The sequence below is a fragment of the Otolemur garnettii genome, unplaced genomic scaffold, assembly GCF_000181295.1.
Source record: "Otolemur garnettii isolate 467f Iridium unplaced genomic scaffold, OtoGar3 scaffold00035, whole genome shotgun sequence".
Lineage (NCBI taxonomy): Eukaryota > Metazoa > Chordata > Mammalia > Primates > Galagidae > Otolemur > Otolemur garnettii.
This window is the reverse complement of record NW_003852430.1, coordinates 2,915,108-2,933,443: the sequence shown is the minus strand read 5'-3', so window position 1 is coordinate 2,933,443 and position 18,336 is coordinate 2,915,108. Positions and strand designations below refer to the sequence as shown.

General features: G+C 35.3%; 1 protein-coding gene across 1 annotated transcript in view; it reads right to left on the bottom strand.

Moving 5' to 3' along the window:
* MLIP (muscular LMNA interacting protein) overlaps positions 1-18,336 on the bottom strand; it is a 158,536-nt gene that overhangs the window by 63,951 nt on the left and 76,249 nt on the right. Inside the window, exons 10-11 of the mRNA XM_023513121.1 lie at positions 17,247-17,291; positions 1,374-1,502 (exon numbers count right to left, since the gene is read on the bottom strand). Of these exons, the coding sequence (XP_023368889.1) occupies positions 1,374-1,502; positions 17,247-17,291 (174 nt within the window). The remainder of the gene's footprint in view (positions 1-1,373; positions 1,503-17,246; positions 17,292-18,336) is intronic.

Below are 18,336 nucleotides of genomic sequence, written 5' to 3'. Positions count from 1 at the left end.
ACAATTGAGTACTACTCAGCCATAAAAAGGAATGAAATAATGTTTGCAACGACTTGAATGGAGATGGAGATCATTACCCTAAGTGAAGTATCTCAGGAGTGAAAAAATAAATACCACTTGTTCTCACTTATATGTGGGCGACAACCAAGTGGCATATATATCATAAAGTTGTGTCATGGACATCAGTGACTAAAAGGGGAGGGTGGGGGAGGAGATGGATAAAAATCTACCTATCAGGTACAATATACACTATTCTGGTGATGGGTACACTAAAAGCCCCAATGTCAGCATTACATAATTTATCCATGTAACAAAAAATACTTGTGCCCCTAAATGTACTGATACTCAAAAAAGAAAAAGAAAACTGAAACTTGGAGAGGTGAAAACACTTGCCTGGGGTTACACAGCTAACATGTGTCAGATAGAACATTCTATTTCAAGAATATTGTAATCATTTCCTAATAAAACAGAATACCTTTATATTCTTTTATAAACCCTATTATTTTTTACAGATTTCAAATGGCATGATCTTACATATCCTGATTGTATCCAAAAAGTTTCTGGGTGTCTTACATTGCTTACCCATTTAATAATGTTTAAGATATAAAATATATAGCCCACGTTTATTTATTGAATTTTAGTAAGACAATTATGTAAAGTTTCTCTTCAATATTATAGATGAAGTTTTATATTGTATAATGTGTATTTTTCACACATAAACAAAATGAACAACAAATCTGCCAAATAATTTGAGACCCTATCTTGTAATTAGTACTGCTCAATCTATGAGACTATACTATCTCTTTTGATATGAATACAACCCTTAGGACTTTTGTTGATTCCAATGTATAGTACCAAATCTAAAATATCACATCTCTTCAAAAGGAAGCATGAGATATCTCATTGTGGTTTTGATTTGCATTTCTCTGATGATTAGTACCTAACATGTACAGTGAACACTATATGGGTGACAGGCACTCTTATAACCTTGACTCAAACATTAAAAGTGATCCATGTAACCCAAATGATTTATATCCCCATAATATTTTGAAATTTAAAAAGTATATATTATGACCCATCTGATCAGTGATTTCATGAGGTTGCTGATTTATGATGTCTTTATAGACAATAAAATCTTAGTACCAAACATAATACCAACATTTCAGAAACATGTTAGAAAAAAGTCTATTGAAATGCTTCAAATTATCACCCTAGAATTATAAAAGGATTCCAATTGGTAATGCAAAACATCTTTTTATTACCAAGGTTAACCCAATTATATCAACATTGTCTTGCACACACTATCTTCATAAAGGCAGCTACATCTTATACATGTATAAAATTGGCAAATATTTTCTTGTGTGTATGCTCACCTGTTCAGAAAAGAAGTCACTGTTATCTTCCAGGTATTTGCTGAAAGGGTTGGGTTCATAGATTTCCTCCTCTTTTCTCAGTAATATTTTGGATTTTACAGGTACTGGGCGAATTACTCCAGGCTTGGTCTTCATAAACATCAAATAAATTTTAAAAAAAGGAAAACAAATATTATTAAAATGAATACATATGTATATTATTGATTTATTCAAATGGTGTTCCCACAAACACTTATAATTTTAAAAGATTTTATAATGACTTTATAAATGCATAAAAATATCCCAAAAATCAAGGGATTTTAACTAACATAACTTTAACTTGGAGTTAACTGTTACAGCAATCAACTCCCCAAAATGTAATACTGTAACATATATTTATTTTTATTTTCATTTTTATTTTTTAGTAAGTCATATATCTATATATCATGAATACATTTATGCCTTCATGTGATTCAATGTGTTGAATTATTATTATGTGTGATTATTTGTACAAATTGGAATGCTTACATCCTACTAATTAACATAGCTTTCACCTCATTTACTTAATCACAGTGTTAATACATTGACATTTGTGTTCAATACTTGATAGATTTGACTTGTACCCTTGCAGTATCTTTCATACATGTGGTCCCACCATTAACCCTCCCTCTATCAAACCACCCCCTCCCTTTCTATCCTACTCCCTTTCATCCTGGGCTATAGTTGTGATTCATCTCTCATATGAAAGTGTGAGTGATTATAAATTGGTTTTATAGTAGTACTGAGTACATTGGATATTTTTTTTTCCATTCCTGACATACTTTACTAAGAAGAATATTTTCCAGCTCCATCCATATAAACATAAAAGAGGTAAAGTCTCCATCTTTTTTAATGCTGCATAGTATTCCATGGTAAACATATAACAATTTATTAATCCATTTATGGGTCAATGGGCACTTGGGCTTCTTCCAAGATGTGGCAATTATGAATTGAGCTGCAATGAACAATCTGGTGCAAATATCTTTGTTGCCAAGTGATTTTTGGTCTTTTGTATATATACCTAGTAGAGGAATTACAGGATCAAACAGCAGGTCTACATTTAGATCCCTGAGTGTTCTCTAGACTTCTTTCCAAAAGGCAATTAAAGCAACATCAAAAATACATTAATGGGATCTGATCAAAGTAATACTGTGACACTTAAAATGCAAAAATGTCTTTACTTATCTACACAGATGTGTTCTATCCTTGCCAGCACATTCAGTCAACAAATATTTTATTTGATAAATATCTACTGAGAATATCCTCTGTTCCAAGTGGCATTCTGGGCATGAAAAAATAGATGACTTAGGCACATCCACCAAACCCATAACAACTTCCTTCTTCTGGAAACCCCTATCCATCAAAATCAATAGCCCAGGGTCCCCAGAAGCCACATTCATGCTATGTATGATGGGATCAGGATGGTTTTCTGACCTAAAGGGGTGAGGAGAGGATAGCAAATACATTTTCTCTCCCAAAAATGTGAACTAGGAATTTAAACAGCTTTGCAGTTACTTTGGGAGATTGAAATTATATGTCAGGGCAGAAGGTGTGAGAAAGCCTTAATTTAACCTAAAGATCATGTCTTTTGAGATCAAGAAAAAGAGTGCAAAGTATGTAGAAAGGCAGCTCAGAGAAGAAATACTTGAGTGTTTTCCAGACACAGATCCCAAAACATTCCTGGGGTCTACCTGGATTTATCCTGAAGTTCCCTAATAGTTTCCTTTCTTTTTACACTATGTTCCTTTTGCAACTTGCAATCACAAGAGTTTCAGCTAATACATCACTCATGCAAGATTCTTAAACTAATACTTAATGTCAACTTGACAAAAAAAAAGGGGGGGAGTACACATGCTGTAGTTCAGAGCAATTTCAAAATTCACAAACACCAAAATCTCATCACACTATAAAATGTCACAACATGATTGATCATTCTGCAAAAACATCCCAAACTAAAATTCAATAAAAAGTTGTTACCCTCCTTCTGTTTAAGCATTTTGCTGCAATTCTTCTTCTCCACTCCTTTTCCTTTCAAAAAATAGTAAATTAGCTTTCCTCGGTCAATGTTGATATTCACATCTTAAGCCTGAAGGGACTACATCTATCTCTCTGCTCTATAAAGCATCTGATGTATTTTGAGTCTTGAATAAATGTTGCCCAGCAATAGTTTTCTCAGTAGATATTTTCCCAGTTGTTTTTCACGTCTATATGACAACTGGGGAAATACAGATTAAGAAAAGTCTCTATTTTCCCCAGGCTAGGAAATATTTCCCACTTAAGAAACTTTGATCTCTCTCAAGGGGAGAAAATGAGCAAGTAACATCCAATTGTGCATGAAATCATGCCGCTGAGGATACGTATGAGAGCAATATTCCTCCTGCAGGTGCAGCACAGAAACAAAGCTGAAGCAGGTACTGATTTCTGCAGCAGCTATAATAAGGGAGGTGGTCTGAACGGTGGTCCTAAGTTGTCCATCTCCTCTCTCCCTTTTTCATTTGATTTCCTATTTCAGTTCTCCTTTGTTCTGCTCCTACTCCTGCTGCTCCTCCTTCTCTTTCATTTCTTTGTGAGGCATGAAATCAATATAATTCCAGTACTGAGATCCCACAAGTTTCTAAGCCCAGTGAGGAACTTTAGGGTCTAAGCTTGGTGTCAGTATGTGCAAAGATGAAGGCAAAGAGAAGAAATTTGATCAGGAGCAGTTGAAATGCTGGGAGACTCTCCTCCAGAAAAAATATGACTGCCTGGTCCCTTCCCTTTACTGCTAGAAAGCAGATAATTTGGGTAATCCTGGACTTTTACCTAGATCATTTTGGGATCAGCCCCCTCCGGGGTGACATCAGAAAGGAGACTCTTTTGATTGGTTAGATATCAAACTTGTTCAGTATTAGGATCAATAACTGATGCTTCATATTTATCTCTCTACCAGCTTTTATATTCCTTAGTTCCTATAAGTTTCCTGGATTTGATCACTGTCTGAAAATGAGACTGTGATTTTTGCCCTATTTCTTCTACTCTATCGGATTTTCTACCTTCTTTTCATGGACTTTGTTGTCCCAGGCTTGGTTTATGTGAAGTCTCTGGGTCTTCCTCATTCTCTTTGTTTACTTGGCCTTCATATTGCGTCCCTGATTCTTATGTTGTATATACATGTCTAACAATTAAGTTCATGAACTTGCCACTGTGCACTTATATTGGCAGCACCATACAAACAATTTGGTAAGGTTTCATAACCTTGGTATATCAGTGTCTCACAACTGTGTTCGTGTCAATATGTGGCAGTGTCTTGCTGAGTGGAGTACATTACTGTTGGTGTATATTTTTGTGTGCTGCCTCATGTCAGAGCTTAAATTAGAGAGACAACCTTTAAATTTCTTTTTAAACTTGGCAAGAATAGAAATGAAATCAGTGACATGTTACTGTGAATTTATGGGGATAATGCCATGAAGAAACAGTATTGTACAAATGGATTGTTTTTCAGATAGGAAAGAAAGTATCACTGAAAAAGAGAGGTCAGGGCAGCTAGTAACGAAGAGAACTGATGTAAACATTGCAAAAATTCATTGAACAGTGTGTCAACATAATCAGCTGACTATGGGAAGGATAGTAGACAAAGTAAACATTGATAGAGAAGCAGTGAGGAAAATCTTAACTGAAAATCTTGATATGAGAAAAGTGGCTTCACAACAATGCACCAGCCTACAGGGCACTGTCTGTGAGGGGGGGTTAAACCAATAAACAACTACACTGAAAAAAATCTTCCTACTCACCTAATCTGGTCCCAAATGACTTTTTGCTTTACCCAAAGATAAAGGAAATATCATAAGGAAGACATTTTGATGACATTCAAGACGTCAAGGGTAACACAATAACTGCTCAAAAGGCCATTCCAGAAAAAGAGTCCCAAAATTGCTTTGAAGGGTAGACTGGGCACTGGCATATGTGCACAGCTTCCCAAGGGAAGTACTTCAAAGGTGACCCATAGTAATATACAGCACCGAAATTTGTAGCACTTTTTCTAGAATAAGTTCACAAACTTAATTGTCAGACCTCATATAATTACCTTTTCCCTTAGTCCTGTTTTTGCTCTTGCACCTTCATTTGTTGATCTAGCAGTCAATATTTCAAGCAAAAGAAGACTAGACACAGCTTGCCTTTTACATTGTTCACACTCATTCTGTGACCTCTAAGCATACCCTCCAAACCCAACTCTCTCCTGGTATTGGTCCAGTTGGAACTCTAATTCTAGTGGCCCAGTTCTGAACCTCATGAATTCTCCAAAATGACAATACACCAGCAAATCATACACATGGCAGTCTCTGCATATTGCTAATGTCTTTTCACATGCTCCAAAAACAGCTCCAAATGCTTGAGGAGCCAGTGCTGCTAATGATACCATTATTATTCCATGGACCCAGATTCTATATTCTATCAAAATAAAATTAAGAACTATACTCAATATTTTAGAAAGATTACCTCATCACTTTCTTATAAACTCTGTGAGAGGTTTAAAGATGAAAAGTTATATGCAGAAATCATACAGTTAATGTGTGAAGTCAAATTTTAAATCTAAGTTTGGTATGATCATTAAGCTTACGATTTTCATAACTTCTATGCCTATTCCAGAGAGAGGGAGAGAGAGAACATACAGAGAATACATAGAAACTTGACATCATTATTAAATTAATACTGCATAACTTCCCTGTCTGAGCAATAACAAAATACTAGCTTTTCAAAAATTTATTTCTATTCCTTTTAAATTCATTGCTTCTGTTATAGTTTCACTTTCAACTGCAACATCCTTGACTTTGGCCAGTCTTACCTCATTTTATTTCAATATTCCCAGAACTCTTAAAAACCAATGTTTTCAGTTCCTGATGTACATAGGTGGGTGGGTGGGTGTGTGTGTATACACATCTACACATCCACCCTTTTCCTACACACACACACACACACACACACACAAATTTACCTCCTAAAAAACTGTAAAATTTCTATGGTCAAGATGTCAGATTTGGGGCCAGGCATGGTGGCTCATGCCTATAATCCTAGCACTCTGGGAGGCTGAGGAAAGTGGATTGCCTGAGCTCACAAGTTTGAGACCAGCCTCATCCAGAGCAAGACCTCATCTCTTAAAAAATAACTGGGCAGCTGTAGTTCCAGATACTTGGGAGGCTGAGGGAAGGGAATCACTTAAGCCCAAAGAGTTTGAGGTTGCTGTAGCTGTAATGCCACAGCACTCTACCAGGAGTGACAAAGTGAGACTCTGTCTCAAAAAAAAAAAAAAAAGTTAGATTTTATAGTGATTTTTTTTCTAGACTTGGATAAAATCCACTCCCACAAAACAGCATAAAATTGGTAAGGTAGCATCAGAAACATACATCTGTTTTAATATACTTTATGACCTTGGAAAAGCCATTCAACCTGTCTAGATCTTTTCTTGAAGGATTATAATTATAATCCATGATTCTATCCTTTAATAAGGACACATTTTATTGCCGACTTTTCTGCCCCCTCAAGAATTATACAACATAGACTTATTACAAAAGATTTGTTTCTGTCTATTCCAATCCATCACCCAGATAAGGGTCTCAAAATCCCTTTTAGAAAGTCTGTACAACAGCATATGTGAAGCAATGGCAGAGTTCTTAGTACACATGTGCATTATTTTGAATATTAGTTAACTACCTTACAGTTTTTTCTAATATCTTACTCTTCAAAAGGTCATGTAATTCACATTTGCTAAAGATAAAATTTCAACACAAAGTAAACCAATGGTTCTATCCAATAAAAAGTTTCCTTCCAGGGTGGCACTTGTGGCTCAAAGAAGTAGGGCATTGGCCCCATATACCAGAGGTGGCAGGTTCAAACCCCACCCCAGCCAAATATTGCAAAAAAAAACTTTCCTTCCAGCAACTTACAGACTCAGAACGATGTCTGTAGACCAGTAGTGTCAGCATTGTCTGAGAACCCGGTAGGAGTGACAAATCTCAGGTTGAATCAAAATCTACATTTCAACAAATCCCAAGGGTGATGCCTGTGGCTCAAAGGAGTAGGGCACCAGCCCCATATGCCAGACGTGGTGGGTTCAAACCCAGCCCTGGCCAAAAATTGCAAAAAAAAAAAAAAAAACCAGCAACAACAACAACAAAAAAAATCCCTAGCTGACTCATGTGTACATCAAAAATTGAAAGACATTAGACTATAATTCATCCCATTAAAATGTGCTATTGGTGTAGAGATAGAATTTTCTTGGTCTACAATCCCAGAGATATCTATTGAGCCTTGGTCATTTATCTCCAGACTGAAGGGGAGGCTTTGAAACACACTGTCCTTTATTAATTTTTAATATCCATTGTCTCTTTCCTTGTAGTCATCTGATGTCTTTGTATTTCAAGTGGAAGCCTTCTTAAAGAACTTCTCTAATTCTGGAAAATCTTACTTGCTAAGTCTATGTCCAAACAAATACAAAAGAAATCGGGTTACTAAGTATGAAATGTCCGATTTTCTTAAGCACTAAGTTTGGCAGTTGATAGCTCTGACATTTCACTTTGACACGTCTAATTTTCTTTTTATTGTGAAGGTACATCCTCATTGTTTCAAACACATGTTTTGGCTTGTGTTTATATTTCAAATTTTTTTAGAGTAATTTTTGAAAAACCCTGGATAAGTCCAAAATTCATGTTATTTTTGAATATGAGTTTCATTGTGGAACCAATACAGCATAGACAACTCAAAATACCAATGAAGCATTTGAGAAGGATGTGGCTAATGAATGTACAGATGTCAATGGTTTGGAAAATTCTGTTCTGGTGATTTAAATCTTGACAATAAACTATGTAGTCAACCTGAGACAAATGTGGATAATGATCAGCTGAAACCTGTACTACATGCAATCCATCTCAATCTATGTGTGAGTTAGCAGCAGGGTTTGGCATTACTATTCCAACAACATTGGAACATTTTATTAAATATTGGGTCAGTAAATTTAGTAAATAGATGGGTTCGACATGAATTGAAAGAGCAGCAGAAGAAAAATTATCTCAAAGCTTGTCTTTCTTTGTTGCTATGACATAAAGGTGTACTATTTCTATACCATATTGTTATGTATCTTGAAAAATGGATTCTTTTTGAAAATTGCAAGCATTCCACACAATGGCTGGATAAAGAAGAAGTGCCAAAACACAGCCCAAAACTGAATATTTATCTAAAAAAGCTAATGATGTCTTGTCTTTTTGGTGGTCCAGTGTTGGTATTATCCACTACAGCTTCATGAAACCTGGTCAACTAGTTACTGTGGATGTCTACTGCAACCAAATGGATGACTTAATGAGGATGCTTATAATTAATTAACCTGGTCAACTGGTTACAGTGGACGTCTTCTGCAACCAAATGGATGACATAATGAGGATGTTTCTGAAATAATGAGGATGCTTGTGATTAAGCTGAGATTGGTCAACAGAGACCTCTTGCAAGACAATGCTCAAACACTTGTTACACAAAAGCTGGACTTGGATACCCTCTGTCATCCACCAGAATTCACCAGACCTTGCACCAACTGCATACCATTTCTTCTAGGCTTTGGACTATTCAATTCTCAAGAAGTAGAAAAAGCCTTTCGTAATTTCATTGCTTCTCCCTCTTTGGGCTTTTTCACTGCTGGCATACACAAACTACCATTAAGATGGCAAAACTGTGTTGACAATTTAGATGCATACTTTACTTAATTGTGCTGTCTCTTGCTTGAGATATAATAAACTAAACCTTTGACACAAAGTCAGATATTTTATATTTAATGAAGATGGATCAAATTATAGGAGTCTCTAAAAGTGAACTACTATAAGAATGTCATTGTCTTGTGATATTACAACTAAACTAGTGTGGAGAGGCCCTTTTTCACTTTTATTTGCTATATGTTTCATAGATTCATAACAGATAGACACAAATGTCACCATAATGATGCCAGAGATAGCAATTCCATAATTTTCCTTCTAATCTAAGTGGAAAAAGAAAACAGGATAATGACTCACAGTCAGCACAAAGGGTGCAGGGAGAACAAAGAGAAGATTCTCCAGATGGAAAATATCAATTAATTATAATTAAATTACTGGTAACTGATTTTCACTGGGTGTAAGACAGTTTTGAAGTGGCTTATAGACAAAATAAAAGCAAAAGTTGCAAAATATGTTTTGCAACTCTGAAACGCACCTCTATCAGATACTCCCTGGAGCCACTTTACCAATTAATACCTAGTCGATATCAAGAACTATAGTTCTGCAGAGTTGAATAATACATCCCTTGTTTTCAGAGGGCTCACAATCCAAATGAGTAAACCACAGGATGACCACTATATAAGTCATGTAAGTCACTTCCTCCTGTCAACTAGACTCTCAAAGCTCTTCTAATGTCCTCCCTTCTCACACAGAACAAAATCTAAACAACCTAGCAATGCCTGCCAGGTAATACCTACAGGGTTCTACATGACCTGACTTTTTTTCTATTCTTAGTCACCCTCTCCTAAGCCAATCTTATCTTTCACTACTCTCTTTTTCACCTTCTTATTCTCTCTACTCTAACTCACACACTATGATACTATGATACTCTCTTTCCATGAGTTTGGACTTACTCTTCTGTCTGTCTGGAACTCTTTTCTTCCTGTGCAGGGCTTTTCACATCTGTTCAAACATCAGCTTATCAGACATATCTTTCTTAATGACCCATATAAAAGAGCAATCTGCATCCCCCTTTACTGGCTTTATTTTTCTACAGCTCTTATCACCATCTAACATCTGTCTGTGTGTTTGTTGTCTTGCTTTCTCCACTAGAATGTAAGCTCTATGAGGACAGAGATCTTTGTTTTATTTGTTCTTGAATCTCTAACATCTAGAATAGTGCCTGACACCTAGCTGATGTTCAATTACTATCTGCAGAATGGGTCAGTTAATTGACAGAAGCACAGTACGTTGGCTCTGATTCAACATGGAAGCCAAAAGAGGTGCTCATGGACAGCTTAGAGCCTCCCATTATTTCTCCTAGATTGACTGACTTTTTGATCACAATATAATGTGGGGAGAGGGAACTCCGCAGGAAAGTGGGCTGGTGAGCTGCACCCTAAGAGGTCTGGGTAGAAAGCTAAAGTTATCATCTATGAGGGATACCGGAAGTCAAGGGCAGAGGCCACTTCTCTAGGGACTTCACAGGGTTTTAACTCTCCTTATTTTAAAAGAAATTGTTATTCTTCCTTTCTTTGCTACTGATGATAAATAGTAAAACTCTTAACACCAAAAGACAATGATGTCATCTTCTTTGAAGAATTCAGGAACTGAGAATGAGGTGGAGCTAAGGAGATCACATCTGATTCTCTTGTTAGTCTTGAGGGGAAAAATGTCCAAAAGATAGAGCATACAGAGTCACCAGCGCCAAGTGGCAGGTCTTAATGGGTTGTAAGACACTAGTCTAAGTTTCCTATTCATTTGTATTTGTAATCCATCAAGTATGCACTTATACTTGAACATTGTCACTTAGGGCACTATAAAGATAGACAATGTTTTCATCCTTTGAAACTTATAATCATAATTTTATGACAGCAAGTTGGTACAAAGAGACCAAAGTTGAAGATTAACTGCCAGAACTGACCTACAGAATACATTACCAGTATTTTAAAATAATGGCTTCTTACAGCACCATCATTCTTACATTAGTAACTTCAAGTAGTAGATTGATGTTGTTAATTGCCTTTGCCTGCACTAGTAAGCTCTGGGGTAATATGATAGAAGATCAAAAGAAATAAAAGGACAGGGTCCCAGCTATCAGGGGTTTATTGTAATATTTCTGGAGAGATAAGATGTGTAACAAAATATCAGGAAATTAATAAAATAGCATATAGTAAATTCTATGAGTCTGGCTAGAAAGTCTACTAATTTGATGGATCTAAAAAGTGTGTGAAAGTACCATGGTTATTTCTTCTGCTCATTTGCTTAACATTTGTCTTCATTTCCTAGTGCTTTTTTTCCCCTGTAGTATTTCTATGGCGAAAAAAAAAAATCTGTACAAACTTGAAAACTGAAAACATGCTACCAGTCAAGATTATGTGCAGAGTCTCACTATGTCACCCTTAGTAGAGTGCTGTGGTGTCATAGCTCACAGCAACCTCAAACTCTTGAGTTTAAGTGATTCTCTTGCCTCAGCCTTCCAAGTAGCTGGGACTACCAGTGCCTGCCACAACATCCAGCTATTTTTGTTATTGTCATTATAGTTATCAGTGTTGTTTAGCAGGCCCAGGCTGGGTTCATACCTACCAGCCCCAGTGTACGTGGCCGGTGCCCTAACCACTGAGCACAGGTGCTGAGCCTAAATTACTTTTCTGATTTACTTATTCAATTAATACATGTTTATTGGCTCTGATTCTCTTTGTAAAGAAACATATCATATGCCTGAAGCAAATACTTAAGCTTCTTCCCCCCCTCCCCCGCAAATAACCATCTCAAATCTCAGACATAGGGTAAAGATCCCAATATTGGGAAAAAAAAACAAAAAAAAATAGATTTCTGTATTACTACTACCAGGAGACTGTTGACATGGCATTCTAGATATCTGAACTTCAGTTTTTCATCTGAATAATGGAAATAACAATTCTTACCATGCTTACTCAAAAAATGATCCTGAGAATCTAATGAATAATAAATATGACAAAACCTTCTAAAGAAAAAAAAACAGCATAAAAGAAGTTTGACAGGAAAAAGTGAATATATATTTTACTTTTGTAAATAGGGAGTGTTGATTCTTAATGATCTAAAAAGTACCTACTTGACATGTTGTTCTCAAAAATGTTTTATAATTACTGTAATACTTGCATAAAACTAAACATACGACATACGGCGTCAATAATTACAAGCCACATTCCATAGGTCAAGAAACATTTTGTGGAAGCTACACAATGCAGATTGGCCAGATTGAACTACTTCAATGGCTAAAGAAAAGACAATAGCATGACTCAAGCCTGAGGAGGCGTAAAGGCGTACATGATAAATGCTATAGCACTTAAGTAAGCTATGTCAGGGGAAAGCTGGTCAAGGAGAAATTGCCTTTGAGTTGAAAGAAGACATCAGTTCCACACAAAAGCTTTCAGGGCCGAATTTTCTGAAAAACAGAGGCCTGAAGGGCCCTCAGAAAGATGATTCATGCATCACTAAAGCAGGGCACATCAGCTGGCACCCAGAACTAGGAGCAAAGTATCTACAAGTTTAAGCACTCTTCTTTATAGTATTCCAGTAAGTTCCATTTTTCTTTTACCTGCATGTTGTCATGTGGCTCATTTTTAAAATATATTGTCTGATACACTTTAGATTCAGCACGCCATCCTGGGCAACACTGAACATTTTTTAATGGCATGAAATTTCAAAAGCAAAAGCTAATTTGTCTTCCCGACCAGGCTCCCCTAGTACCAGGACTTACCCTTCTTCTGGACCCTAACTTTTCTTTTGCAGAGAAAAGAGGACCCACTAGCCTTTGTTAATACCTTTGTGATCATTCAGTTCAAAATTAGGAAAGCTTTGTGAAGGTTTAACCTAAATTGTAGATCTTTCCTTTCTTCTTACTCCATTTAATATGGTAAAGCAGGGGTGTCCAACCTGTGGCCTGCCAGCCGCATACTAATTTTGTAAGAAATAATAAAAAGTATACAGGGAACTTTTTTCTTTCTTTCTTTCTTTCTTTCTTTTTATTTATTTATTTATTTATTTTGGCCAATCAGCTTTTCTTTACTGTTTGTGTACTTGCTGTGTGGCCCAAGACAACTCTTTATTCTTCCAACCTGTGACAGAAAAGAAAAAGGTTGGACATCCCTAAAGGAAGCACTATCCAAAGGTGCTAAAACCCTGCTGAGTAGTCACATTTTATAGGCAATGCAAAAGAATGGGCAGAGCCAGACACAGGAGGTGCTCAATGAAAGTAATACTTCCATAGAAGCTTAATTTTCCAACTCCTCCATTAATCTTTTCTTATTCTCCTTAAATTATCTAAAGTCAATAACAATGATTCCTTTTTGAAAGCCATACAGAACAAGGATGAACACTAATACCGTGATCTTAGATAATCTATTTTAAATCTTCTGATTCTCTGTCTATAAAAATGGCTGTTTGTACTGTCTCTTCATAATTCAGAGATTTTATGTGTAATAATCACACCTTTGTCTACAAGACTAGAGTAAGAACGCCACATATTATGATACGTGAGCCTCACAATAACCCCTTCGGATTGACAGTAGTTATCCTGGTCTCCAGTTTATAGGTCGGTATTACCAATATGCTCATCTCGAATTTCTTTTTCAATACTGCTCTCTGGAAGTTTAATAGAAAAAGAGAAACTGAGGTTGGTGAACTACTTTCATAAGGACTTCCAAAATAGTCTCCGAAGCCCAACCCTAAATCATTTAGCTTCCATAGTAAACAATGGAAATATTTTAAGAGTAAGGCAATGGATCTTTTTCCTTTTTTCTTCAGTGTTGAATTGGCACAGTTGAAATAAAAAGAAAATAGGCAGGCTAGAGTAAAAATTTTAAAGCATGAAAAATGATATGTCTTTTAAAAGTCAAATCTCAAATTGTTTTGAGAGGTATTAAGTCGGTATTAAGGTATTAAGTCGGTATAGGTATTAAGTTGGGGCAAGTCAGGGTACCATAGAATTTGATGTATATTTTCTCTTCAACAAATTTACCACATTTTTCTTATAAAGTAAGAATAAAATAATCTTAACTGCCTATTTTATACAAAACATACAATAGATATTTGTCTCATTCAACTATATCATATTTTGTCAATAACTTTGTTTTTATGTGCTATGTATATATACATACACATATAAATAAAGATATGTATATAAATAATCAGAATTGCCTATCAGGTAGTAGTTATATGTATGCAAGTTATAAACACATACATATATAAAAATATAAACATACATCATAATTTTTTTCAAAGGCCTTATTTACTCATATTATACAACAGTTCATCCTGAAAGGACTTCAGGTGGCAAATATTGGAAATTCATTCATTAAAATGAAAAAAAAAAAAATTGGGCAGTGCCTGTGGCTCAAAGGAGTAGGGCCCTGGCCACATATACTGGAGGTGGCAGGTTCCAACCCAGCCCTGGCCAAAAAATAAATAAATAAAAATAAAATTTTCTAAAAAATGAAAAAAAAATTGCCTTTACTTACAAATTATGTTACTTACAAATTATGTTACTTAAGAGTAAAAATACTCTTATTCCTTAAAGTAAATGCCATATAACATCCCTTGCAAACAATTATTTCCACCCTGATTATCCTACTCTACAGGCAGGGTCAATGTCAAAAAAATAGAAAGCAAAATGATTGAATTGAAAAATTATATCAATGCAAGGGATATTCATTTTTATGTGATAAGCTTGCTTGATAATAATCCATTCTCAAACCAACCTATATCTCAAGGGCATTTTGGGATTAAAACTTAATTTAAAACTTGGTAACAAAATGCCTTGAACTCCTTAAGAATAGGTCTAAAGTAAATGCAAAGAAATGAACAGCAACATCAGTCCCAGCAATGCATTGTATTTTTTCCTTCCCCCTAGTGAACACAAACACAGGGTGATTTTATTAGTCAATGAAGTATTTTTATTACATTCATAATAAGTTTTTACTTTTTACTGTGCCTCATTTCATAGTCATTATATCTCTTTGCCTCTTTGAAATAATTCATTTCAGAATGAAGCCAAGAACCGACATATATAAAACACACACACCCATATATTTAGTGAAGCAATATCTAAAATCTGTATTTTGTACATGAGGTTGAGTGAAAGTATACCGTGCATATGCGAATGTTCAAACATTCTTGATTTCCACACATTCCTCTCGAGAAATAGATCATTATTTTAAATATCAAAGAGTTGTAATATTTCCATATCTAAAGTGGGAAATCACTGCTCAACTGCGTTGTGCTAGTGCAGTGCTTGTTTCCATGGCAACTTCACTGTGTTGGTAGATTCACAGATTCACAGCCCTGGAAGGAGTTGGAAAGTATGTACCAGAATGTTCTCATTGTTCAATTAGGAAATGGAACTCCAGACTCCCAGACTTGTGACTTACCCCCATCGGCCTGTTAGTTACTGTCAGAGCAGGAAGTATAAGGCTGGTCTTCAATTCTCATTCCAGCGTTCCTTCAAGCGTGCCACACTGTTCCCACTGTTCTAACCACTGACACGAAAAGTGCATACACACAACACACCTTGCATATACGCTGTACGTATAAACACTGGTACACCCAAGAGTTTTGATTAGATCAAGCTATTTTAACAATCTATGCTTTTTAGGATTTTTAAAATATTACAAATAAAAATATTGGTTTTTATGGCATGATCATGGCAAGATGACTAGTTGACTGTGAATAATAAAACACCAAAACTATTGCTTAGAAAAGTGGGGAGATCAGCATTAGACAGTGATTTTTGTCTTTTTAGTGTCTCTAAATGCTTTACTAAAAATTCCCATTAATTTTACTGAAGGGGGGAGCATGGATGGAGGGAGGGTATTTGGTGGGACCACACCTACCTATGGTGCATCTTACAAGGGTACATGTGAAATTTAATAAATGTAGAGCATAAATGTCTGAACACAATAACTAAGAAAATGCCGTGAAGGCTATGTTAACCAGTTTGATGAAAATATTTCAAATTGTATATAAAACCAGCACCTTGTACCCCATGTGCATTAATGTACACGGCTATGATTTAATAAAAAAAAAATTGTACTGAGGGTGTCTGTTGCTCAGGAATTTATAATTTTATACAATAAGCCTTCAAAGGTATAAAGAAAAATTTTAACCTGGTATATTGGGAAAGTTATTTTCTGCCTTCAATTCACTAACCACTATTTTAAAAAGAAATATAAAATACTATTTTAAAAAGTAATTATTCTTAATCAAATTTTTACCTACAAATAACAGATTCTAGAGTCTAGATCTACTGGGCGGTGCCTGTGGCTCAAAGAGGTAGGGTGCTGGCCCCATATGCCGGAGGTGGTGGGTTCAGGCCCAGCCCCGGCCAAAAACTGCTGAAAAAAGAAAGAAAAGATAGAGTCTAGATCTGTGCTGCAAAACTCAGCCTCTAGCTCCACTATCAAGCCCTTCTGACTCGTCCAAATTGAGATTTGTTGTAAGTGAGAAATAGACAAGAGATTTCAATGATTTTGGCCAAAGAAAAAAGAATGTAAAAATACCTCAATTTTATATGGATTATAATTTTAAATGATATTTATGTAGCATTAATAAGATAGGTTGTTGAAATTAACATGACTTTTCTCCTTTTTCTTTTTCATGTGACTATCAGAAAATTTAAAATCACAGGTGGCTTGGCCTTTGTCACTCACATGCTATCCCAACTGCTCAGCACCAATCTCAACCATTCTCAAGCTAACTCTCCTGTATAAAATATCTCATTTCGCATTTCCTTAACCTCAGAAACTACCCTACATTGTCAATCACGGCCTTGTCTTTGAGCTCCCTTTTTGGATCTCTCCCAGCAGGAGGTAAGATTTCTTCTCTAAATTCCAATAACATTTTTCTTTTTACCCAGTCTCTTCTAATCGGCCTCCTAGGATGTAAGTTGGTGGCTGGGAGAGTCTGTGTGTGGTTTTATGTATGTTTGTCCCTTGCAAAACAACCACCATCCAGCATTAGTAAAGTACCAATGAGCTTTTATTAGACAAGTAAGTAAATAATTATGTGTAGTAAATACATTCTCTGTTCACTTTTACTCCAATAAAGCTGTTGAGAGATCAGAATTTTCAGAACTAGATCTGTGATTTAGTAAGAAGATACATACCAGCTGACTCTCAGATATTGTAGAAGACGGTGAGGAGAGATTTGCCTGCAAAATATAAGTATAGTGTTTATTTAGTACAATTCATAATTTAGTAAAACAGTGATATATTTTAAACATTTTAAAGTTCTTTTGTTGTTAAAGTAATGTATGCCCATTGAATGATTTTGAAAAGTATAAAGCAAAAGGAAAATATCACTATGCCACCAAAAATATGATTTTTAGCATTTTTGGTACATTTCCTTATTTTTTATGCATTTTTATTCAGCTCACATAATGTAAATATGATGTACATATGTTGTTCTTCCTTCTTATATTCTTAAGATAGGCACTATGACTTAACAAAAATTTTTCAGGTTTCCATATTTAATTTTTTAATTTTTAATATGTATATTTTATTTAAACATATAAGCATTGTTGATATTTCTACTTACAGAAAATTGAAACAAATAACATATTTTCTTAAAGTATTCTTATATCAAAATAAAAGCATAACACAGTTTTTGTGATCTGAAGATGCAAATGATTTGGGGTTTGAAACTGTGGCTTTGTATTATTTCTTCATCATTGGTCCCTGTAATTTCTTTCATTTGGATTAAGTTTGTTTCTTTTTGCAATTTTACTTGATTGTGAAAAGAACATTTGACAATAAATCTACCCTGTTAACATATGTTTGACACAATATTTATGACTACAGGAACAATATTGTATACAGATCTCCAGACCCTATTCATCATGTTTAATTGAAATTTTATATCTGTTGATTGGTAATTCCCATTTCCTCCTCCTCAGTAGTTTCCTTCTTATGAGGTAAATGCTTTGGCAGTTTTGGAGATTACTATCTTGGATATTGTCTAAAAATCTTTTTATTCTGCCTTCATTCTTGATTAAATATTCAGCTGAACATAGAATCTAGGGTCATACCATCTCTCAGCCTTTTGAAGATACTGTTCTACTGACTGGTTCCCGATGCAACTATAAGTCTAACCCTTACAACTTTGAGGATCATCTGTCTTCATATGTGCTTAGCATTTAACATTACCCCAAGCATTCTGTAATTTTAGTATAATGTGGATTGGGAGTAGATTTCTTT